Source organism: Daphnia pulicaria, chromosome 7 (genome assembly GCF_021234035.1).
Source record: "Daphnia pulicaria isolate SC F1-1A chromosome 7, SC_F0-13Bv2, whole genome shotgun sequence".
Taxonomy (NCBI): domain Eukaryota; kingdom Metazoa; phylum Arthropoda; class Branchiopoda; order Diplostraca; family Daphniidae; genus Daphnia; species Daphnia pulicaria.
Window position 1 is genome coordinate 18199812 of NC_060919.1, and position 23636 is coordinate 18223447.

Here is a 23636-nt window from a genome sequence, read left to right on the forward strand (position 1 = left end):
AACTTTCCTCCTTACTCCAAAACTATCTGTCTCTGTGTCTCTCAACTATAAGAAAGTGAAGAAATCAGTTGAAAATTAAAAAAAGAGAAGAAAAAATTTTAAATATTGAAGAAAAAAAAACCATATCTGACTGCATTTTTTTTTTAATTATTATTATTTGAAATTACCAACAATTACCAACGTTTCTGGCAACATCCATCAACATCCCCCCGGTCAAAATGTTTTCTTTTTCCATTCGGACTCTTTTTTTTTTTTTTTTCTTAATTATTATCCTATCGATTCGTTCTGTATTTTCGACATTGTTTCGGCGGCTGTTAAATTCTGAAATTTGAACATGTTACGAAAAAAAAAAGAAGCGATTCACTCTCCCCCAAAAGTTGTTGTGTTTCGTTCACTGTAAAAAAGTGACTTGGAAAGAAAGAAAAAAAAAATAGAAAAATCATGTCCACGGATTGAGACCTAAAAAAAAAGGAAAAACTAAAGTGGAAAATAAAGTTTTAAAAATTTTTGTGGGGATTTTTTGTAACCACCACACACGAAGAGACGAATCAAGAAACAACAACACAACAACAAGAGAAATCCAGCAGATTCGACATAAATATCTGACGATAGTGAGGAGAACATGAAAAATTTCTTTCCTTTTTTTGCGTTTTTTATTTGGGTTTGTGTACACTAAAATTTGACCAACCAAACCTAACTGCCAATTCCTTCGACTAAAAAAAAAGTGCATGGTTTTTGTTGGCACGTGATATGGAACAATACAACTTTTTTTCCATAAATGAAAAATTAAAAAAAAATACTGTCTACTTGTTTGTATTTCATTTCTAATTTCAACCGCGGTTAACTATTACTAAAGTTATAAGAAAATTTAGGAATTGCGTAATGGTCCATTGGGGTCGGTCGAACCCCGGAAGATGCAAGTTAGCGACCTTTTTTGTTTTGTTTTATTTTATTTCGGGGTCATCTGAATGATGAACGTTCTAATTTGCATTGGTAACAAAGTCACAGATGTTTTGCCAGACGACTGTCGAGTCTTGCTGGACACCTTCTTCAAGGGCTGTTGGTGGTTAGTAGCAGCCGTGGTCCAAGGTAGACGAGAAGACTCTGATGCCCACTGATTAGCCCCCAAGGTTGTCTCCACGGCCGAGGTGATGGTGTAATCGGCCAACAAATCCTGGACAAACAACAAAGTGCCGTTATTGACCGGTTTAAATTTTTATCTTATTTTATTTTTTCTTCTTTGACAAGAGTTAGCGGGCACGACACTCACATCCAAGATGAGAGTAACGGGCTCGGACAAAGTCGAGTGTTCGCCGATATCGTAGACGTGCTCCAAGCGTAAAAGATGAGTGTCATCACGCCACGGTTCGAGCGTTAGGATGTGGACGTTGTCCGGCAACGGTGCCCTCAATCCTGATTTCTAAAAGGACAGCATCAAAAAGATTTCAGGACTCTCTGTCTGATTGACGGAACTCGAAATGCTCTGAATTAATGTCACACCTCGGTTCGGAAATTGTTCTTCCAATTGGTGAATGACAGACTGGTGGCGCTAAAGGACATCCACGGTCTCATGAACATTTGCTGGGCCAATGGTCGGATCAAGGAGACGGGATGATTCCCAGCTAGCGACGGGTTGACCAACAAATAATGCGTACCTATTATATTACCCGCCGTCGTCATTAAAAATTTACCGGTGTGTGTGTGTGTGTGTGTGCGACACACGAATTAATGACCGTGACATCAATAGTGCTGCTGCTGGTCATTAAATTGTCAACTTCAAATACGTACCCCTAACGACTAGACCCGGCCCATCACCAGGTTCGTTCAATGGCTCGCCAACTCCAAAATGATCTTGAGAAAAAACACAAAATTTATTTTATTACTCCCAATTTTGTTTGTTTTATTTGAAAACAAAACAAATTACCATCATACAACAGCCGACGATGAACCTGTCCCCCAAAAAAGTGAGTAAAAACCCCAAACAAAAAAAGTTAAGTAATGCGCATAAATTAAAATGGTCTTATATTGCCTAACCATAAGTTCAATTTGGCCATCTTTCAGGCTGGTTCCTCCTTGTGATCGGTCGTTGACAAGGGCTACGACCGCTCCGGCATTTTGCTCACTGTCAGTGACGTAAATGTGGGAATTGATGGGGTAGTAGTTGCCAGAGACGGGCTCCGTGATGTCCAGTGTCCAAGTGGGACGAAAATCTCTCCGGCGCAGCAAGGTTTGGCGGCCGTTGGAATCGGTATAGAAGCGACCCCCGCTAGGTATTTGTGTCGTCACTCGACTGACAATCTCCTTTCCAATTCCGTCCCTGATTTTTTTATTTTATTTTTTTTATTTTCGAAATAGAATTCTTTCGTCATGTTGCCGCGACAGTGAAGAACTGGAATCACATACCCGACGGGGATCGGTCCCACGGTCCACTCAATCTCCACATCACTCTGGCCTTTGTAGACGCGCACCACTTGGCTGGCCCAGTCGCTGAATTGCTGATAAACTTCACTTACCAAGGCACCTTAGAGATGTAATCGTATAGAGTCAGTTTTTTGTTTTTTGGTCCGGCCAATTTATCGATTCAAAGGCGGCCCTTTCGCTTGTATGCCCTTTTGTTTCTTATTCATATTAGAATATGCGTCCGAGTGGGTATTTATACGAACCTGTTTGAACGATAAGAGTGGCCTGCGTTGAGATGGGTGTGGCGTCAGTGCCGTTGGGACGGAAGACGTAAGCGCCAGACGGGCGATCGTCGAAGATACTGTTGGCGTTTCCTTCATTCATTCCAGCGTACCACATCAAATTCTGGCTCATCATCACGGTTACTCCATCAACGACTACGCTCTCGATTAAGCCGTTGGCGTCGAAATTGACCGACAGTTTCTGCATTAGACACCCCCGGCGGCGGCGGAGAATATACGCACGTAGATATACCAAACTTGGGTTATCATGGCATATGATGAATGATTGTGTTTTAGATTACCCCATTGCTGACGGCGATTCTTTCGCCGGCTTCTGCCATACGAACGGTTGTCGACTGCCGCTCCCTGCTGCTGGTGATGGTGGAATGTTGCTGACCGTGCCGAGCGCTAGATTTCACGATGTAGAACGTTTTGTGGCCGAGCGCTGGAATGCTGGCCGCCTGGAACACTAACTCGTGTGTAGCTGATGATTTGGGTCTTTCAGTTTCGATCGATCGGAGAGCCGCATTGACGAGTGGGACCAGTTGGACGATCAGCTCGCTACCTGTTGGTATTGTGAACGACAATCAATCAACTTTCAGGCGTCTTTGTGGCGAGACCCACTCCCTTTTTTTTCTTGATGATTAAATTTTGTATTTATCGAGTCGATTATATTACCGTCGGGGTCCAGAACGGTGTAGACTCCATTCATAACCGGTAATCGGACGTAAGTGGTCACCTCATGAGAGCGCGGATTGTAGACGTTCGCCACGAAACGAGAAGACGATTCCGTAATGGCGCATTGGCTCACGTTCAAATGAAGGCAAAACTCTTGTGGTGGCAATGCCTGGCTGCCGATCGGAAGTAGCTGGCTGGGTTTTCCCCGGTTGAAATTTGGTTGGCGAATTTTTTGGGTTTGAAAAAAAGGAAAATTTGTGAAATTTTTTACCTGAAAGAATTGCCCACATCCTTCTGACAATCGACGAGACTGTCGTGCAATCTCAGCCTATAATCTGGCGGTTAGAAATAATCGTCATTTCACAAAAATTCAATCATTCAACCGTGAACAAACACACTGTGTGTTTACCTTGGGAAACGTGTTCCTTCTCGGTGCCAGCCACAGCATCTTTTTCGTACAAATATTATACATCAGTGTCATTAGTGTTTTAGCCCGCATGTAATAATAATATAATATAATGAAAAGAATCTAAGGCTCTGATTGCCTACCGTGATGTTGTGCCTCTCCCATGCTGCGTCTGAGACTATCAATCAGATTTTGGCCGCCGGCAGATGGGCCAGCCAGCGAATGGAGTTGCTTGCAACTCTATACACGGGAAGTTTGTATTTTTATTCAAGAACACATTTCAACGCTTGCACCTGGTGTCAGTTTTTTTGCTTTTGGGTTGGGGGGGGGGGGATTTTTACCTGAAGGAAAGTGTTGGCTTTCCGCACCGTACCCTTGTAGGCTGGCCGAGATGTAAAATAACCCGTCCAGTAGGCGTGCGGATCATTTGAGTAAGGAAAGAAGTCATCCGTCTTGGTCGGCCACGGCCGGCTTCCGGCTTCGTCGTTGATAGCCTTGACATAACAGCTGGGCGTCGAGTAAAACAGGTTGACTCCGCTGGCCAACTCGTTAGTGTAGCGTATCATTTTATCCATGTTCTTAAAGTTCATGTCAGCTTCAGTGCCCAAAAATTGAATATAAAAAGGGTAGGAAATAAATTGAATTAATTTTTTGAAAGGCCTCATTAGACACATCATTTTTGTCATTATTTCGTAGGACATGTCAAGCTGGAGCACTTGTAATAGTATATACCCGACATGTAGTTGAAATCGTCGCCCATGGTGAGCATGATATTACTGGTGGAGTAACTGAGAGCCTTGGCTTTGATGTGCGCTTCTAAATCCTTCACCTATTAGACGTTTGAATTGTCGTTTTACTAATTGAAATCGTGCTGAAACGGGAGGATTTATTCGCTTGGATACCTTTTTCACGACGTTGTAGTCGGCAGATCTAGGACTGTCGATAAACGGCTCGTCTCTGCACACGACATCAAAGCAGAAACCGTTGGGAGCCGAGTAATGCTCGTAGAAGATTCCCGTGAAGATGGAATTTGGTTCACCTGTTATATAATAATATCGTTTCCAACGGTTTACAGCGAGCAGCAGCTAGACATTGAAGATCTAGGATTTCTGGAAGGGTTCATTACTATACCAGGGCTGTTGCTAGTATGCCAGATCATCTCCATTTCCTTGTTGGCTTTCCGTTGAGTCCTATCAACCCAGTCGATCCTGCCAAAGAAGACACCGTCGAAACCCTACACCGTTTTATACAGGAGTACACCACGCGAATGACTCGAAAACTAATCAAATCTTCTCTCAAATAGGATCGCATTTCAATTACCATGGAAGCAAATATGGACGCCTGCTCCCTCGAGTGGCCGAACGGATCAATCTGCCAGCCGATTTTAGGGCGGCCACACTCGCCAAATGTATCGTTTAAGAACCTGTGAAAGTGCATTTAAAAGTTATTTGGACGACCTTGGCCCTTTAACTGTCAAGTTACTCGTGTGCGTACCTCATTCCCCATGTCATTTGATCGATGATGTCGTTGTAGTGCGTTCCAGCTTCGTCGTTCATGCACCAGCCGCCATTTATGAATTCGAGACGGCCTTCTTCGACTAATTGCTTGACGACAGCCTTTTTCTCTTCTGTTTGCTCTTGCCACCTTTGGAAATGGATCAAGTATATTGTTGCAGCCGGTTCTCTATTATACAGTTTGCATTTTTAATGGCCGAAAAGTGTGTAATGATTGCCTACCATTGCGAAAAGAAGGCCATTTCCACATAGATGAATCTGAATGAGCCAAAACGGTCGCATTGCAGTCAATTAGTATAATATCCAATTAAAACGGAAAATGTGTGTTCAGAAAACCTCCTTGCCGGATCTTTCACCAACTCCTTGATGACGGAATCAATGATGTACTGTACGCCTGCTCTCTGGTAACCCGTTTTCGCTTGGAAAGTTTGTTGAAAAAGTTAACTTTGAATCGTCATTTTATATTTTAAGTGTTCATATTTACAGCCATAGTAGTATTGATCGACCGTTTTCAACCACCCGACGTCGTCGTGTGTATCTGCGGAAAGTGTATCACAACGTGATTAATTAGACACGCGAAAGACCCAATCAAACGTTAATTTTATAATTTTTCATACGCGGAACGACGTGAACATTGATCACTCCCGGTTTACTCGGCGTACAGCTCTACGATAAAGAAAAAATCAATATGGCAGTAATGTGATATATTTACACTTTTTAAAAAATAAAATTTGTAAAAAGAAATATGTTTCTGTTTACATCATAGCCGCAGGAAGAGGCTCGCTGCTGGGGAGCGGCGTCGGTCGTGATCCAACAGCAACCGAACGCTAGGAGCGAAAAGATGCCGATAAAGGGTAGCTTCATCTTGTAAGCTGAAATGCTGATGGTCTCAGCACTGGTGCGACAAGGAAACGTCTGGCGAAAAATCTCCGGTTCAGTTCAGAGTTAGTACGTATCTCTTCAACTTTCACTTGCATCTCTGGAGTCTGGAATATTTGGTTTTGTTTGTCCGGTTTATCTAATCGCTGAGGCTAGATCCAACGGTCGACTTGACTTACACACTGCTGGCCCATCAAATAAGCGGGTAACAGCATGTCAAATTATTCTTATATTCACCCGCAGTAACATGGTAGCAACACAGCACAGCAGAAAATCGCTTTTTTAACTTGAGATGACGATCGGATAAGTTTTTTGTTTACGCTTCTCGTAACGTGGAATCTTGACTAACAATCCGATGAGTGGCAGTGTAAATATTTGTTTATTTCGGAGCACTGTGAACCAGAAAGAAAGATATTTTAAGAGGTTTTATTGATAACAGAATATTGAGCGAAGATGACAGATAGCAGTGTGGCTGCGCATTTATGTTACACAACAACTGACTTGATGATTTAACTTACAAGAAAAAACCCCATCTAGCTAATGAATGACCTCAATGACTTACACAGTTTTTCAAATCACAGGAAGCAGATAATTCCGAATGATTAATTTGCTATAATAATTTCAAATATTGTCGATATTCTTTTTTTAAAATGCATCAAGATCGGCATCGTTGCCTAGAAGAAAACAACAACATCGCAACTTTCGTCTGCATTTTTCGTCTGCATTTTTTAACAAGAAGTGTAAGTAGGGCTTAATCACGACTTATCTAAATTTTCACGACTTAATCTAAATTTACTTTGATTGATTTAAAATTTTCCGTTTGAACAGTGCGGATGATAACGATATGCTAGCTCGAACTTTTAGAGTTTTGTCCCCTTTTCATTCATCATTTTCATCGAAGACTATGACTACCATTCCGATTCAAAACAACCCAATGGAAATGTCAATTCGTGTAAAGCTCACTAATCAATTTTCACCAGTTCATTTGGATATATTCAATGAGTCATACATGCATAATGTACCGAAAGGAAGTGAGACTCATTTCAAGGTTTTGGTTGTTTCAAGCAAATTTGAAAATACACCATTGTTACAGGTATCAAGGCATTAACAAATTTACATTTCAAGATTGAATTTTGATTTGATTTTTCTTATTATTAGAGGCACAGGTTGGTAAATGAAGTACTTTGTGATGAGCTGAAAAATGGAGTCCATGCTTTATCAATTGTTGTGAGTTACATTGTTTAACTTTAGAAATGTTCTATGGTGGTAACTAATAATATAATTTGTTTACTCACTAGGCAAAAACACCTTCACAATGGGAAGAATCATCTAAAGTTACTGAAAAAAGTCCAGCATGTAAAGGTGGTTTTGGCAAATAAATATTGTGCTCTTTAAATATTCAAAGCTGCTTTCAAACATCAGTCAGTAAATAAATGTATTTGTTTCACTCTTCCCAGGTGTCTCAAACAGACTTAAAATTATTATTCAATCTTTTCCTAAAACTTGAAGATTATTATTAGTATTAACATTGAAATTTAACACTGGAGTTTGTGACATAAATAGGGTTATTCAAGAAACATCTATTCTTTGTTTACTGAAGATTAAGAAGTGTAATTAAATTCCAATTCAACTTCAATACTGACAAGCTTCAACCTCAGCGATATGTGTTTCACACATATTACATTTGAGCCCACCGTAGAATCATGATAAAATAGCTGGTAGAATCCTCAAAGTAGAACATTAATAATGCCATTTATTTTTAGGGTTGTTTGACCTAGCCCGTATGTTTCAACGAAGCAAACAATTCTTCTCCTCACATTTTCATATTGACAGTCAATATCCATACTTGGCTGAATTCTCGTGAAAAAGAAACAACTAAATACTTGCTTCTTATTTACGATTTAAATTTTAGCTGTCGCTGCCGTCATCTAAATTCTAAAATTAGTAAATTACATTATTATTTTTTAATCGACACAGGTCTATACAAATAGGCGGGAAATCATATAAATCGCGTGGTCGATTATGTATCGATTACTTAATAGATTCGATTAAAATATTCGACCGTTTAAAAGGCTGCAGATTTCAGAAATGATCACATTGCAAACAGCCTTGAAGCCAACAGGTGATTTCTTGGAAGTGGTCATTGTTTTTGTTGCTAATGCTCAAATCCACAAATAACTTAAGAAAACATCACTAACAATGGCAGAAGTTTCCCTGAGAGAACCAAATGCTGCTCAAGAAAAGACTTTTGTCAGTGTGTTTCATGAGCTTTGTACAAAATTTGACTTTGGAGTAGACATGTATAACTTGGTGGCTGAGCAAGGTGAACCCCACAGTAGAACTTTCTTGATGAATTTGACTGTAGACATGTTGGGCATTACAGGTATGAATTATCGTTAAGAATCTGCAATAATTGAAATTTGATCTATCTATCACCAGTTGAAGGCATTGGCTTAACCAAGATGCAAGCAAAGCATGATGCTGCCTATAAAATGATGTTTCAAATCAGGGAGACTTATCGAGCCGGTGAAACTCTCAACAATGTCCCCAGAGTAAAACTCGTGAACTGCTGTGAATGGTTTTGTTCAATTTGTTTCAATTTTTTCTACAGGCCTCTTTTATAGACTTTTTTTTTGAGCAGGCTGGAAAAATGTGGAACACTAAAGGAAGACATACCCAAACCACCAACAGAACCAACTCTAAATCCATCTGGGGTTCTCACAGAATGGTGTTTGACCAGACACAGCAGTCTTCCTGATTACAGGGTTGTTCGAACTTCAGGTCCTTCTCACTCCAAAACATATTTTATGACTTGCAAGCTTGGAGATCGTGTCACTGAAGGTAGGGTTTATTATCATTTGAAATTTTATTCTCAGCATTTTTGGAAAACACCTTACTTTTGTATCAGGTGAGGGAAAGTCAAAGAAGGCTGCCAAAAATATTGCTGCCGGAAAAATGCTCCAGATACTTGAAGACGAAGAGTTGTAATAGCTATTCCGAGAAACGAGATTTCATAATTGCGCGTTGGATATGGAAAACGATGAACTTGTAAAAATTTGTCCCGTTCAGTTCTTGTTGGGCCTACACATTTTCGCTGTAGTAAAGGTAAAGCAACATTCATGTTGATTGTTTAAATTGAAATATGGACTCGTGGCCTTTGTAATTTTGTTGTACGTATGTAAAATATTAACGGTGGGTGCTTACCATTCTGGGACGTTTTCGGGTTTATCACAAAAGAAAGTAGCAGGGTTGTAGATTGTACCAAGTGGACATCCTCCTAATCGAGGTCGACCACTCTTCAAGCACATGAAGAAATGTCGACAATCTCCCTTCTGTTTTTTATTATTGAATTTAGTAATGGAATTCCAGGAGGGTATCTAGACAAATTCTCACTTTTGGAAAGCGTTCGTGATCGCCAAATTGCAGTACAACTTCGTCTGATTGAACATTAGATCCGTGGGGGCATGTGAAGTCCAAGATCTTTTCAGCTTTGCATTTTAAAAGTGGTTTTAAAGGAAATTTTAACTAATTTGAATATATTAGGCACCTGAGCATTCGGTACGATTAGCCATATCGGGAAACTCGCAAACAGCTTGGTCAATGTCGAAAATTAAACCTTATAAAGATGTTTTTAAAAGTTAGACTGTCTCGTTTGAATTTTGGCACAACGTTGTTTACCTGGCGGGCAGTTTACTTTGGTGGGTGTGCCTTGTTCACATTCACTATAAGCAAAGCATTCATTTTCGATGGGAAATCTTCCGTATAGTCTTGGGCAAAGGGCGTTTCCTTGTGCGGATTCTTTTAAGATACAAGATTTTTGTGGTCATTGTTTAACAAAGTAATTAGAATACCAAATGTTTTGCTCACGTAAGCGCTTCCTCCTGCCGCATTTAACCCTTTGAATCATGAAACAGGCCTGGCTTTCAGGCTCATAGACCTGTCCGTCTGGACAAAGTTCTTCAGTTATTTGCCCATCCTTACATTTGTAAAATAGGTCACACTGATCCGAATCAGCGATGTAGTAAGGGAATCGTCTTTTTCGACATAGCCGCACGGGATCGCCATTGGTCACGTAAGCCAAGATATTTACTATACATAGGAAAAAAAACGATTTTGATTTTTGTGAGGTTCACTCGGTATAATATGGGGAAAGTAACCTGCGAATGCGCAGTAAATCAACGTTGCAACACACTTGACCATGGTTTACGACACAGCAATGATTGCTCAATGACTCGACAAGGACTCGGCACGACGTCCTTTATGTACTTTACTTGATCTGTACTGCATGACCATTGAGTAGAAATCCTGCTATCTCTTCCACGAACCCCCTATTATGGGAAAATTGGATGGCGATTCGATGTAATACGGAATAGCCAAGGACGTGCTCCTTATCTCTTTTGGGTTCCCAAGGAAAGCTTTAGCGTTGAGGATGTTTCTGTTATTGTCTTTTAGTTTATCTTGGCGTATTATCTCAATTTCGCTGTAACAGAAATAATCCTTCAGAAATTAGATATGCGGTTGTTTTCTTAAAACAAAAACGAGCTCTATAGTCACTATTCCTCGCCGAGTTAGATTGCAAAAAGATTCAACCACGCCATAATTATTGTTTGTAATCATCCCCACAGATTTCGATTTCTACGTATGTACTTTCTGTTTTCCCGCAAAGAAGCTTTCGCTTTTGAATTCAACAGTTATTATTGACTACCTTACTGGCCAAGAACAAAGATCAAGAAACCTGCGGCAATTATTTGTAACATACCTTTCTACTCGCCACCGCCTTATTGTACAGGTTAGTCTACCCACATACTCGTGCTGTTTTTCTCAATGAGGAAAATACCTTGGTACCTCCTCTTTTCAGTGCCTGGAGCTCTCTGTAAGGCTTTCACGCTGTCTAGAAAAATTCGTATAAAATAGGTTCCTCCAAGCGCGAATGCAAGTCAGTGCGCTCACCATTGCCATGCTGTTCTCATGGCTAGTTTCAGTTTTGTTGGCAATCCTTCACGCTGTAGCGTGGTGTGGCCTCTTGGCGTTTATTTGTCTCGTCTTTTGGTCCAACAATAACCGAGCGTTCGCCCGTTTAGTCTTTCTTGTGTCTCCGTTAAATGCAGTACAGTATTCTAACTCTTAACCAGCCCAATCTTTACATTTAAGGACATTTTCTTACGATTTTTGTTTCGATAGGTGATGAGTCTCTAAATTTTGCTTGAAGGACGACAAGAGTTATACCGGTCTGCATTTAATGTATACGACGTTATCTAATACTCGATCACTACTCACGACGGCAAAACATTTAGATAACTCGTTTCTCATAATCAATTATTGTAAATTCCTATTGTGCTTCCACTATCACCAGTGTTAATCCTACGCTACTGCTCGAATTCGCCAGTAGCCTTTCACTGCTTGTTATCTTCGTGTGTCCCTAAATACAGACAAGAGTTGACCTCTCAGCCGCTTAAAATGTTCTGTAAATGTAGGCCGCCGTTTCACAATGAAAAGACAACCTGTAATGTTTCTTAAAATCCTTTTAAGCGATCCGACAGTATGCTTGTTAAATGCTATACATGTTTCTACCATATGTTTCACCAACTGCACATCGGCTTTGTATTGGCTATAGCATAGTAGCGTAGTCTGTACTAGATAAATTTGGAATCAAATTAAATATTTTTGTTTTTTGATTAGTAGGTTACAAAATAAGGTCCTCTTAACCAGTTCTCTATCTGTTTAGAGTCTTTTTAGCTAGAACTAGTGTCTACCTGTTACAAAGTCTAATCTCTTTAGGACTTTTGAAGATTCGATTGAGGTTAGCCATGTTTGGAATATGCCGTTATATCGAAGCTGCGTTCGGCTGCGTTACCTTGCATAGGCATAGCACGAACAAAATGTAAGGTAACAAAGTTTCCATGAAAAATCTATTCGTGTCCTCAGTACGAATTTTGCACAGTCATGGTGTGCAAAAGGAACAGCTGCGGCAAGGGAATTACGTTTGATTTATCGTCTTTCTAATGACGTGAATGGCGTTGCCAAGAAAACCCAAAGTGAAAATTAATGTCTTTTTCGTCTACAAGATTGGTGAAATAGTATACTGTACACTCACGTATAAAAAAATATGTGGCTTTCGGTTGAAAAGGAAAGGAGAATCTAATTGTTTCGCTGAAGACTGCTGACGAATTTTCAACTCTGAACGTCATCAGCAGGAAGTGATAAGCTAATCCAACCTGCACTTTTCGAAATTTGATAATCTAATAACAACATGAATTTTTCAGTAATTTTTAGAGCATTAGGATTTCCCTAACCAAGGGTATTTCCCGACAGGTAGGACATGAAAGTGGAACAATCTCTTTTTTCGTTTTAAGCAATTGTAGTGTACTGCACGAACCCAAACGACTAACGAGTGAAACCTATCCTTTTGCAGCTGCGAGTCATTTAACACATCAGTACATTTTTTTCCTTCGCTTTCCAGTTACTACACCCGTTTGCCATGTCTCTGGTTACTATTTCAGAACAACTACAAGCCATACAGACTGTCTGTAAGTATTTTGCCGGTATTATAAATAACTTAATAAGCTAGGGGAATCTGTTATCTTTATGTAGCCTACGCTATCGGTATTGGCTATGAATAATCTTCGTAGTTTTTATTTTTATTTATTTTTTGTTTGAAACTCTAAGGAATGTGGCATTCCGGTAAAGAAATGAAAAATATCGCTTAATTTAACTGACTCTCTTGAATTTAGGTTCAAATATTCATGGACAACAACAAAAATGGAACACAAGTGAAAGTGATGAAGTTAGACATAAGGGACAGGCTGAAGGACTGTTGCGGAATAACAACTAAATATTTCCAAATTTGCGCGCTAGAATTGTTATCTTAGCCTTTTGATTAATATTCCCTCTTTAGATCGACCTGTTCTGAATATTTTGAAATCTGTTGAATGAATAAAAAAAAATTCATTTGGATTTGCGGAAAAGTAAGGAATTCAAACGCATTTTAACCACAATTTACGGATGAAAAAAAAGTCCTTCGGGAACCTCTCCAAGGAACCTTGGCGTATTGGTAGAATTCCGTTCCGTCCAGTCGTCCGTGGATGCTAAGGGCTGTCAATAGGTGGCTAAATATTTCAGTGTGTTTAGGGATTTAACTATTGCCCTATTGTGTTGGTAGTTTTAGAGGGAAGTAGGGGGGGGGGGGTCATCAAATTGTCGATATCTGCAGACGACATTCTATCCACAATTTCTTTATTTTCGAGACGCTGTCCGAGAAGGTTACCTTAGACATTTGCTCATAGCGGGCCACTCTCTTTCCGGACGTTTTTCGTCAACGGTAATTCCTGTTTTATTCTTTAAGGTTATTGAATTTAAATGTTGTGTGTGCCGTCTGGTTAATTTACCGGTTACATTTTAAAGACTTTGTTTCTTGAGTTTTTATTTTTTATTAACAGCCTGGTGAAGTCTGAGCTTCATCGCATTACGTGCACGTGATCGCTGCCTTGTCATGAGGAGGTTCTCCACCGTCTCCACTAATTTGCAAGACAATTGAGATGAAAAGAGGAAATTTGAAAAGGTGATTAAGTACTTGTATTGATGTAAGCTAAATTGAGAAGGCAATCAATTAGCATTTTGTTCTTGATGTCGAAGACAAGTAATCTTATTTCGGGCTTCCCTGTAACAGCTTTTGTGAAAGTTTTTTGTTGGTATGAAATGAATCTCAAAAGACAGGGTTAGAATTTTACATAAATTTAATTCTACGATATGTGTGTTACTTGTGTGTTTGCTTAGAATTGACTAGGGTTGTAAATTGAAAGATTCGACAAGTACGTTCTGCTCCAACTTGTGAAAAAAGTCAGCTTGTGAAGAGATGAAAATTTTTTTTATCAAGTAGAACATTTATTTTTTTCTTCTATTATTTGAATATATGATTGGTTTATTACTTTCTTTTTGTTTTGTAGGGTTCCTTGTTCAGTTTGAACAGTTAATGATGTCAAGTGTGCAGTGGCTTTGCAGACATTCAGTTGAGAGATGCCCTGAGATGAATGATCAAATGCCGAGCCTATTCTCATATCATCTTTTTCAATGGAGATCCTGTCCGAGAAGGTATAGCTTGGTTGTTGCAGGCAACTTTCTCTCTGGACATTGTCAGTCTTTTAAATGGTAATAATTAGGCCTACTGCCTTTATTCCTTAAGGTTATTAAATTTAAATATTTTGTGTTGTAAACCTATGGGGATCATGGCTAATGACTTGTACTGTATGGTTAAATTTCTATCAGTTTTTAAATCTAATGGTTAAATTTCTATCAGTTTTTAAATCTAATGGTTTAATTTCTACGGTCACGAGGTCTGCTATACATTTTCCCCAAAATTTCGTCTCTTGGTTCATGTGGCACGTTTCGTAACATTCAGAAGTACTTAAGAAAAGTAAAAGCAATAATGTTATTAACTTTGAAATGTGAAGATTGTTTCTAAATTAGAATTCTATGGCTTTGTTTCTGAAGTTAATCAAGTTTTTATTTTAAATTCCAGCTTTTTATTGCGTTACGTGCACGGATCGCTGCTGTTTGTTTAAGATTCTTCAAGAGGGTCTCTACTACATTGCAAGACAATATTGTGATGGAAATAGGAAATTTGATATAGTAATAATAATGTAAGTAATCAAGTGTTAGCATTTCACTTAAATTTTTTCTACCTATGTGTGCTACCCATGCTTGTATTTTGTTTAGAATTAACTTACTAAGCAATAAGTTCTTTATTCAAATGAAGTCATTATGTGATCTTAGGCCATCTTTATATTTCTCAACTTAAATAATGTGAATTTCAAGTGTCTTAATTGCCTCCACTGTCGAGTATATGAACCATTTATTTTACAACTGTAAGAAAGTTAAACTTTCATTTTTTGTTCTACTTTGAAAATTTAGGTTTCCATGGTCAGTTGAGCAGTTTAGTTGTGGGTGTTTGGTGTGCAGTGATATTTCAGGAGAGATGTGTTAAAAAGGTGCTTGTGCAGACTTGCTTGCAATGGGAACTGAATTAATTTTAATTTACAATCGTTTTTGTAGTAGTCATGTTGGCTTTAGAGTTATTTCCAGGGAGAAAGCGCCTGATGCTGGCAACATGGTAATTGTGTGCAATTGAGACCGACTTCATCTTCTCTGGAGTCTGGACACTGTCAGTTACATTGTTCGTGATCAATGCGGTCAACGCCAACCTTCTTCTTCACAAATATCTTTAAGGTAATTTAGTTTTTAGTTCATTAGGATTTTTGAATGTGGAAATAAACAGATGCTTTTATTTAAATGCTGAAGAAGATTAAGAAGAATGATAGAATACTTGTCAATCTGTCATGCCTGTGATACATTTCTGTCCTTGTCAGTCTTATCCCAGTAGGTCTTTGTCTCTGTTTGGGGTTTTAAGTTATAGGAATAATGTAGATTGAATTTTTTACATAGTACCTTGTTCTTGGATAGTAATTAATTTTTATTCCATGGTGTAGTGGCTTAGTGAAGTTAAGATTTTTCATGGCATTTGAATCTCCACGTGGACTTGTTGCGGTGAGCTGGTGAAGGGTGTGGCGAGCTGTTGCATGACGACTGTGTGCTGGTGTGGGGAAGTGCTGCATGCTGTCTGTGGTATTGGTTTGAATTATTTTCATTGCCTTAACTTCTAAGTGTTTGAATCATTCATTTCACTTTTAGCCTAAATTAACTTGCAATTGTTTTGTTGAACTTTTTTCACATCAAAAGTGTTGTCTGTTCATTGATGTACTTTCTCTTCAGGTTTATTGTCAGTTGTTGCTCTTTGGTATGGAGTTCATGTTCAGGTAAAAGATTGCTTTCTTTATCTGTTGAAGAATGCAAATTAACATTTTTTTTCTAGCAGCTTTGCTTCAAGTCTTACTATTCCACTTTAGTTTAGTTTTTTAGTTTAAATTTAAATTAAATCTGGGGCAGCAAAAAAGTATTTCCAATCACAAGAAAAAGTTGCAGGAAAAAGGTATATAATGTTCTAGTTAAATAAAAAAAAGATGTTAAAAAAAAACGAAAAATTGAAGAACAATTAATACATAGGTACCTTCTAGCTTAGATATTAAATAACTATCAATTTAAATTACAACTTTCTCTTATCAGTTTTCACCAATGGATAAAGTCCATGATAAGTAGCAAAAAAATTACCCATAAAAAAAAAAAAAATAAAGTCACCTTGTTTATAATTTGTGTCATCAATGTGCTAATAGATAGACATCAGTACAGAAAAATACTTTAAAACATATTAGACTACAACAAATAAAGTTCAGTGACATGAAAAATAAACTTACAATACCATTACATACAAAACCACCAATCAGTTATCCAAGGTTCTCTAGAAGATGGAATGAGAGATTGATCCATGCTGGGGTTGGTGCAAGTCTAATAGAATCAGTCGATAATTATGATGAATCCTAATAAAAAAATGAGAACAATATATATTTCAGCATTACTTGAATAAGCTAGTGTTGGTTGTTACTTCTGTGATTTGGATGACCTATTCAGTAGTCCCAGGATTATTTTGCGCATTATTTTGCTGTAATCTGCAAAAGGGAAGAGATAGTAGCCAAGACGGCATCAATATCTTGAAGATTTACCACAGTTTGACAGGGGAAGTTAACCTGAAATATTATCACAAAAATTAAATGACTTAGAAACTATTTTGCTTTTGAAGACTTTGCATTATTGGATTGGATACCTTGATTTCTATTGTCACAAGCACCTAGTCACACAAAAACTTCAGCTGAAATTTAAGCTGAAACATTAAGACAGAAAGCAACAAGAACCATCAGCTATATGTTGCGTTTTCTATTCATTAAAAATGGTCAAATAACTTACCTGAAAATCCTGATCTAAATTTGTTGAGATTTTTTTTATTTTGTTTGGTGTAACTTAGGACCAGACGAAGCCAGACAAGTTGTCACATTCCAATGCTGCTCTCCAATTATCAAATGGCCATCAAACCTACAGAAGAAAAGAAAGATTTATCACAGGTAAGGCAAAGTGCAGAATGACAGGAATAAAGCTAAAAGGGTGATACAGGTGATTATTAATTTAATTAGATGCCCAGTCCCTCGAGTGGGAATCGAATGAGCCAGGAACATGCTGTTGTTGTCAGATAGGGTAGTGTGGAAAGGATCTTTCATCTTCACCATTGTTTATGATTGACTTCATGTTTGCTGTTGCCTTGTAGTGTGTAGCCTAGTTATATATTTGTATCCCTATATTGATAGTTGATAGTTGATAGTATAGTTGTATCCCTATAGTTGTGTCCAAAATGAATAGAAACACATTCTGAATAACTGGCAGGTTTACCTTACCAAATGGGTGTTTTCCCTTTCAGCAATCCACTGTCCAGCACTGTTGCCCAGGTGCTGAAACGTCTGGAATCACTTGCAGACAACATGAACGGATATCTGTCTTGAGTGCCTTCTCCTCAGTGTAGAAGTTGAAGTGGCGTTCACCTTGGGGATTTCGTCTTTTGTGATGATGTGTGAAGGTGCGTGGATTTGTTTTTGATGAAATTTTGCATGGAGAATATTACGTGAGTAGCTACCAAAGTTATTTGTTACCTTTGTTTGCCAGTTCTTTCAATTGAATGTCAACGAGCTAGATCGGAGATCGGACATTGTTTTCATGTTACTGTTGAACGTTTCTTCTTTCTGACGCTAGACAGCCATAGCTGTTGATAATTTTCCACTCAGTTTAAATACGCTTACTTTGCACATCTCTAAAGAATTTTCTTAATGCTACTTCAAAAAAATTTTGGGTGATAACTGTCAGTTTCTGTTTCTGTAACAAAGCTCACTTGTTAGATTTTTAATAATGCTTTTTTTTTTCTACTTCCGGTTTTCTACTTTTCAGTCAGTAGTTCAGTAAATATTCATTCGACGCACAAAATAACCACATATTCCTGATCCTCGTCAAATTTGTGGTAAAGTTCATGTTTTTTTTTGTACGTTTTCGTACTTCCGGCTTTGAGAATTTTCCTGAACTATAGTTCAGGAAAATTCTTGATTTTTGCCAAATTTTGGATTTCGTTTTAATCACATCTAATCGACCCCAAATTTCATGGAGATCATGAATATCTGGTTTATTTTGTCGGCAGCCTGATGGTTGAGGCGCTATCGTCTACTTCCGGTCTACTTCCGGAAAATTTGCATAAAACTAGCAAGTGAGCTTTATTCTCTGTACAATTCTTAAGACTCCATGCCATGTTAAGTAAACAGAAATGGTCTTTTTGATGACTTTTGTGACTTTTTTTACTATCTAAGGCAGGTCCTTTAGACAGTGGGTTTTGGACGTGTCAAATAGATGGCGTGAAACAATATTGTGTTGATATGTGCTTATGGCGGCTCGTTGTCAACAGTTCAGCACAGCTATTTTCTTCAAAAATTACCAATGAATTCGTTGGTAAATTGGATATATTTTGTGTGCAATTTGTTGGGCATGTGTTCTTTTCCGTTTATGTGTTTAATAACCTAAATATTTCTCATTCATTTCCAGGAGAAAATGTGAAAGGGGCATGCAGCCTGCTGTCAACCATTGTGTTGTAAATCCTGGGATCCTACTGAATGTGTCATCCAAATCACAGAGGTAACACAACCAACACTAGCTTAATCAAGTATTGCTGAAATATATATTGTTCTCATTTTTTTATTAGGATTCATCATAATTATCGACTGATTTTATTAGACTTGCTAGATCACCAACCCCAGCATGGCCATCTTCTAGAGAACCTTGGATAACTGATTGGTATTTTAGTGTGTAAGTTTACTTGTCATGTTACAAAACTTTCTTTGTTGCAGTCTAATATATTTTAAAGTATTGTTCTGCACTGACGTCTATCTAATTAGCACATTGATGACGCAAATTATAAACAAGGTGGTTTAATTTTTTATTTTTTATTTCTTAGGTTTCTAATTTTGCATGACAGACTTTATGAGAAGTCAATGTCCTTTGAAGAAAAAGGGCAATATTACAGTCAACAAGGTCCTTTATTTGGTAACCATTGGCTGCTACCCTTGAATATCCCTTTTTACTTCCTGAAACAGGCCCTCTTGATTTGAGGTATAACTTTCTGTTGCTAAAATATAATTTAAAATTATTGTCATCCTAATAAATGTTCATGAATAGATGTTCATTCTGCCAACAGGGTAACTCCTTCGCTACTTATCAAGGACTTCATCCATTGGTGAAAACTGATAAGAAAAAGCTGTAATTCAAGACTGATGGTTGTCAGATGTCTAAGCCGGAAGTCTACTAGGGTTAATCGCTCTCGTAATAACTGTTTCTCTCCCTGTCTTTATTGACTGTATGTGCGAGTTTCAAAAGCAGTTTATCACCCAAATGAGACAAAAGGAGTTTGTTTTATTTGGGTATAAATTGCTTTAAAATTTGCACAAAACAACATTTGTCTTGTACCGGACGCTTTGTTTATTAAATTTCAACCGGACGCTTTGTTTATTAAATTTCAATCATTTTGGCTTTTTGAAAAAAATGTAAAAATTGATTTAATTAAGTTCAATTACATTAATTTTATTTAATCAATTTAATTTGTCAAATAATTTTTTTTTTTAAATATTAGAATTTTTTTCATTTGATTGAGGTAATATATTATTTGGTTACATAAAATTGGATGTAATTTTATTTATTTTATAACATTTCACATATATATGTGAAAAATATCAAGTATAAATTTTCAACGCACATATTGCAAGTTGACTTTAACACATCGTTATTTAAGATATATGATTTGAGGATAATATCAGGAAACACAACTGCTGTTTAAACTATCAGGTTGCAAAGAAACATAGGATAACAAAATTGCTTAAGGTAACTACAATCACATACAGAATGAACAATTTTTTATCAACCCAAATTTCAATGGCACAGTAACTTGATAACACCAGCATCAGTTTCTCCAGGATAACACCAGCATCACAACTTCAGGATCAGCTATTTCCAAGACTCCAGCACAATTCAGGATAACAGCTTGAACAGGAATCGGACAGCAAAACGACAGCACATTTACGCCGAATCCTATGAGAAAAAACAGGAATATTATTATATACTAGGTAGACGGAAATACCATACATTTCTCTTTCAACTTTTTCTTAATAAGATAGACAAGAATCTATAAAGCAAGAATCCATCACCGATTTCCTGCACCAATTTGGAATGGATCTTTTGACAGAACACGTCTTTTCAGTGAAAAAAAAAAAAACACTTCCCAAGTCACAAATTAATATCTCAGTCAAAATTACCATTTCTTTTTCTGGCAGCTTTGCTTCAAGTCTTACATCTCCACTATTTGAAATGTTGAAAATCAAAGAAAAGGTCACATCAGAAGTTTCGGAAAAGGGAATACTATGTTATAGTAAAATCAAAGGAAATTACAATTCAGCAAAAGCCAGTTGAGCAATCAACCATCAATTAAGAAACACTCTTAACCCGCTACAATATTTTGATTAGACTTTAGGAGACTTGCCCAATTACAACCCAATATCACAATAACATTACCATTTCAAGATGTCTTCATTGATATTACACTTCAGAATAAAACCAGCATCATTGACAGCTTCAATAAGCTACAGTTCAACTCGACTGGAACTCCCTTTCACCAGCTGGCTGCAACAAAACCACCTGCATGACAGCAATGAAGCTCAGACTTTTCAATTTTCTCAGAATTCATCAATAGATAAAAAAAAGGATCTTTTACCTGAACATGATCTTCAAACCAAAGACCAACACCATAATTAGCTCATAAATTTAACAGAAGCTGGAAACCTACAGAGCAAAAGAACTTCAATGAAGAGAATGACACTTTGAAATAGGAAAAAAATTTCAATGAAAAAATTTACAAAGCAAAATAAAATTGCAAGTTTACCTTCAGCCAAAAAATATAAACTGAATGATGCAAACACTTTGTAGTTAAGGCAATGAAAAAATTCAAACCAACACCACAGACAGAATGCATGGTCAAAATTGATCATCCAACAGCTCACCACATGTCCATGTGAACATTCCACTGCCATGAAAAAGCTGAACCTCACCAAGCCAACAATGCTGAATGGAAAAAAAAATTCATTACTATCAAAGGACAACTACATGACAAAATTCAATTATCTACATAACTCCTATTACTGAACAACCCCAAACAGAGACAAAAATCTACTGATAAGTGTGACAAAGGACAGAAATGTATCACAGGTACAACAGATTGATAAATGTTTTCTATCACTACTTTTCTAAATCTTCAACATTTAAACAAAGGCATCTTATTCATTTGTACATTCAGAAACCCTAATGAACAAAATTTAATTACCTGTGAGATACATGTGAAGAAGTATGTTGAAGTTGACCGCGTTGTTCACGAACAACATAAATAAGTGTCAATAGAAGATGGCGTCAGGCTAAGTGGCATGCCAGTGGATTCAATGTTGCCGACTTAGGCGCTATATCCCGGGGGAAAAAAAACTCTTAAAGCCACAACTACTACAACAAAACAACTATCTTTCCCGTTTAGTTAATAAAATTAATTTACCATTGCGTGCAAGTCTGCACAAGCACCTTTCTAACGCATCTCTCCTGGAAAACCACTGCGCACCAAACAGCCACAAGAGAACTCTATCATGACTGAACATGGAAACCTAAATCTTCAAAGTAAAACAAAAAATTCAAATTTAACTTTATCATACAATCGTATAACAAATAGTTCAGATACTTATCAGTTAAGGCAATTATACACTTAATTTACATGATTTAACTAAAGAAAAAAATAAAGACCATAGCCTAAGATCATCACATCACGACAATTTCGTTCATCGATTTCTGTTCTGCTTAGTAAAAAAGACTGAACAATCTATCTGCTGATAAAGATCTTATTTATAAGCAGGATTGTCATAGAAGTTACCATGTCATTTGAATATAGAACTTAATGATAAACTTCACTAAATTCTTAACTAAATACAAGCATAGATAGCACACATACTTAAATTAAGGGTAAGCATTTTGCTTAAATTTTTTTTCTCACGAGTATTTACATTATTGCTATTTCATTTAGATTTCCTATTTCCATCACAATGTCCTATTTCCATCACAATGTCCTATTTCCATCACAATGTCCTATTTCCATCACAATGTTGTCTTGAAATGTTGTAGAGACCCTCTTAGAGAATCCCCGTTAAACGGCAGTGATCACGATCACGTAACGCAATGAAAAACTTTTTAGACTCCAAAAGGTTGTTAATAGAAAAATAAAAACTCAATAAATTTCAGAAACAAAGCCATAGAATTCTAATTTAGAAACAATAAAAAACTGATAGAAATTTAACCATACAGTACAAGTCATTAGCCATGATCCCCATAGGTTTACAACACAAAATATTTAAATTTAATAACCTTAAGGAATAAAGGCAGTAGGCCTAATTATTACCATTTAAAAGACTGACAATGTCCAGAGAGAAAGTTGCCTGCAACAACCAAGCTATACCTTCTCGGACAGGATCTCCATTGAAAAAGATGATATGAGAATAGGCTCGGCATTTGATCATTCATCTCAGGGCATCTCTCAACTGAATGTCTGCAAAGCCACTGCACACTTGACATCATTAACTGTTCAAACTGAACAAGGAACCCTACAAAACAAAAAGAAAGTAATAAACCAATCATATATTCAAATAATAGAAGAAAAAAATAAATGTTCTACTTGATAAAAAAAATTTTCATCTCTTCACAAGCTGACTTTTTTCACAAGTTGGAGCAGAACGTACTTGTCGAATCTTTCAATTTACAACCCTAGTCAATTCTAAGCAAACACACAAGTAACACACATATCGTAGAATTAAATTTATGTAAAATTCTAACCCTGTCTTTTGAGATTCATTTCATACCAACAAAAAACTTTCACAAAAGCTGTTACAGGGAAGCCCGAAATAAGATTACTTGTCTTCGACATCAAGAACAAAATGCTAATTGATTGCCTTCTCAATTTAGCTTACATCAATACAAGTACTTAATCACCTATTCAAATTTCCTCTTTTCATCTCAATTGTCTTGCAAATTAGTGGAGACGGTGGAGAACCTCCTCATGACAAGGCAGCGATCACGTGCACGTAATGCGATGAAGAAGCTCAGACTTCACCAGGCTATTAATAAAAAATAAAAACTCAAGAAACAAAGTCTTTAAAATGTAACCGGTAAATTAACCAGACGGCACACACAACATTTAAATTCAATAACCTTAAAGAATAAAACAGGAATTACCGTTGACGAAAAACGTCCGGAAAGAGAGTGGCCCGCTATGAGCAAATGTCTAAGGTAACCTTCTCGGACAGCGTCTCGAAAATAAAGAAATTGTGGATAGAATGTCGTCTGCAGATATCGACAATTTGATGACCCCCCCCCCCCCCCTACTTCCCTCTAAAACTACCAACACAATAGGGCAATAGTTAAATCCCTAAA

At 37.4% G+C, this 23636-nt stretch overlaps 4 protein-coding genes and 5 long non-coding RNA genes across 26 annotated transcripts; 4 read left to right on the top strand and 5 right to left on the bottom strand.

Moving 5' to 3' along the window:
- Positions 1-797: 797 nt before the first annotated feature.
- Positions 798-6428, bottom strand: LOC124348854 (lysosomal alpha-mannosidase-like). Its single transcript, XM_046799197.1, has 24 exons — positions 6039-6428; positions 5897-5945; positions 5764-5817; positions 5616-5697; positions 5502-5537; positions 5260-5409; positions 5086-5188; positions 4897-4999; positions 4668-4804; positions 4498-4594; positions 4107-4360; positions 3909-4005; positions 3769-3807; positions 3631-3694; positions 3360-3553; positions 2984-3246; positions 2664-2883; positions 2404-2521; positions 2035-2317; positions 1925-1949; positions 1789-1851; positions 1501-1655; positions 1271-1420; positions 798-1174 (listed from the first exon to the last, which is right to left on the bottom strand). The coding sequence occupies exons 1-24, from the start codon at positions 6141-6143 to the stop codon at positions 950-952; spliced, it is 3066 nt and encodes a 1021-aa protein (XP_046655153.1). The 5' UTR covers positions 6144-6428; the 3' UTR covers positions 798-949.
- On the top strand, positions 6340-7610 carry LOC124349121 (bolA-like protein DDB_G0274169). Its single transcript, XM_046799636.1, has 5 exons — positions 6340-6363; positions 6819-6898; positions 6987-7251; positions 7317-7385; positions 7457-7610. Exons 3-5 carry the CDS (start codon positions 7003-7005, stop codon positions 7535-7537), a joined length of 399 nt encoding a protein of 132 aa, XP_046655592.1. The 5' UTR covers positions 6340-6363; positions 6819-6898; positions 6987-7002; the 3' UTR covers positions 7538-7610.
- A 588-nt stretch (positions 7611-8198) lies between these two features.
- Positions 8199-9367, top strand: LOC124349083 (RISC-loading complex subunit tarbp2-like). Its single transcript, XM_046799586.1, has 4 exons — positions 8199-8541; positions 8598-8736; positions 8800-8999; positions 9067-9367. Exons 1-4 carry the CDS (start codon positions 8358-8360, stop codon positions 9144-9146), a joined length of 603 nt encoding a protein of 200 aa, XP_046655542.1. The 5' UTR covers positions 8199-8357; the 3' UTR covers positions 9147-9367.
- LOC124349068 (protein obstructor-E-like) lies at positions 9140-10584 on the bottom strand. Its single transcript, XM_046799569.1, has 7 exons — positions 10316-10584; positions 10026-10247; positions 9837-9956; positions 9706-9774; positions 9552-9646; positions 9363-9490; positions 9140-9252 (listed from the first exon to the last, which is right to left on the bottom strand). Exons 1-7 carry the CDS (start codon positions 10356-10358, stop codon positions 9240-9242), a joined length of 690 nt encoding a protein of 229 aa, XP_046655525.1. The 5' UTR covers positions 10359-10584; the 3' UTR covers positions 9140-9239.
- A 38-nt stretch (positions 10585-10622) lies between these two features.
- Positions 10623-16001, top strand: LOC124349145. Of its 11 annotated transcripts, XR_006920113.1 has the most exons (12): positions 10625-11265; positions 11340-12355; positions 12432-12470; positions 12619-12685; positions 12890-13476; positions 13595-13716; positions 14102-14303; positions 14674-14794; positions 15066-15142; positions 15207-15380; positions 15641-15776; positions 15924-16001. It is a non-coding gene; the product is annotated as an uncharacterized LOC124349145 (long non-coding RNA). The 11 variants fall into 11 exon arrangements; XR_006920111.1 differs by having other exon boundaries at positions 11340-12470; XR_006920112.1 differs by having other exon boundaries at positions 12571-13476.
- LOC124349219 lies at positions 15407-15730 on the bottom strand. The gene is made up of 2 exons (XR_006920242.1): positions 15600-15730; positions 15407-15544 (listed from the first exon to the last, which is right to left on the bottom strand). It is a non-coding gene; the product is annotated as an uncharacterized LOC124349219 (long non-coding RNA).
- A 472-nt stretch (positions 16002-16473) lies between the features above and the next one.
- LOC124349178 lies at positions 16474-17709 on the bottom strand. Of its 3 annotated transcripts, XR_006920185.1 has the most exons (6): positions 17492-17618; positions 17324-17431; positions 17010-17135; positions 16870-16926; positions 16651-16792; positions 16474-16585 (listed from the first exon to the last, which is right to left on the bottom strand). It is a non-coding gene; the product is annotated as an uncharacterized LOC124349178 (long non-coding RNA). The 3 variants fall into 3 exon arrangements; XR_006920187.1 differs by lacking the exon at positions 17324-17431 and having other exon boundaries at positions 17492-17709; XR_006920186.1 differs by lacking the exon at positions 17324-17431 and having other exon boundaries at positions 17487-17709.
- Positions 17620-19468, top strand: LOC124349170. Of its 5 annotated transcripts, none has more exons than XR_006920171.1 (5): positions 17620-17715; positions 18678-18767; positions 18835-18938; positions 19087-19241; positions 19327-19468. It is a non-coding gene; the product is annotated as an uncharacterized LOC124349170 (long non-coding RNA). The 5 variants fall into 5 exon arrangements; XR_006920172.1 differs by lacking the exon at positions 17620-17715 and adding an exon at positions 17750-17940; XR_006920170.1 differs by lacking the exon at positions 17620-17715 and adding an exon at positions 18180-18584.
- Positions 19469-19798: 330 nt separating this feature from the next.
- Positions 19799-23571, bottom strand: LOC124349143. Of its 2 annotated transcripts, XR_006920103.1 has the most exons (10): positions 23439-23571; positions 23196-23320; positions 22882-23121; positions 22666-22810; positions 21718-21829; positions 21499-21628; positions 21133-21239; positions 20893-20960; positions 20694-20816; positions 19799-20213 (listed from the first exon to the last, which is right to left on the bottom strand). It is a non-coding gene; the product is annotated as an uncharacterized LOC124349143 (long non-coding RNA). The 2 variants fall into 2 exon arrangements; XR_006920104.1 differs by lacking the exon at positions 22882-23121.
- Positions 23572-23636: the final 65 nt, after the last annotated feature.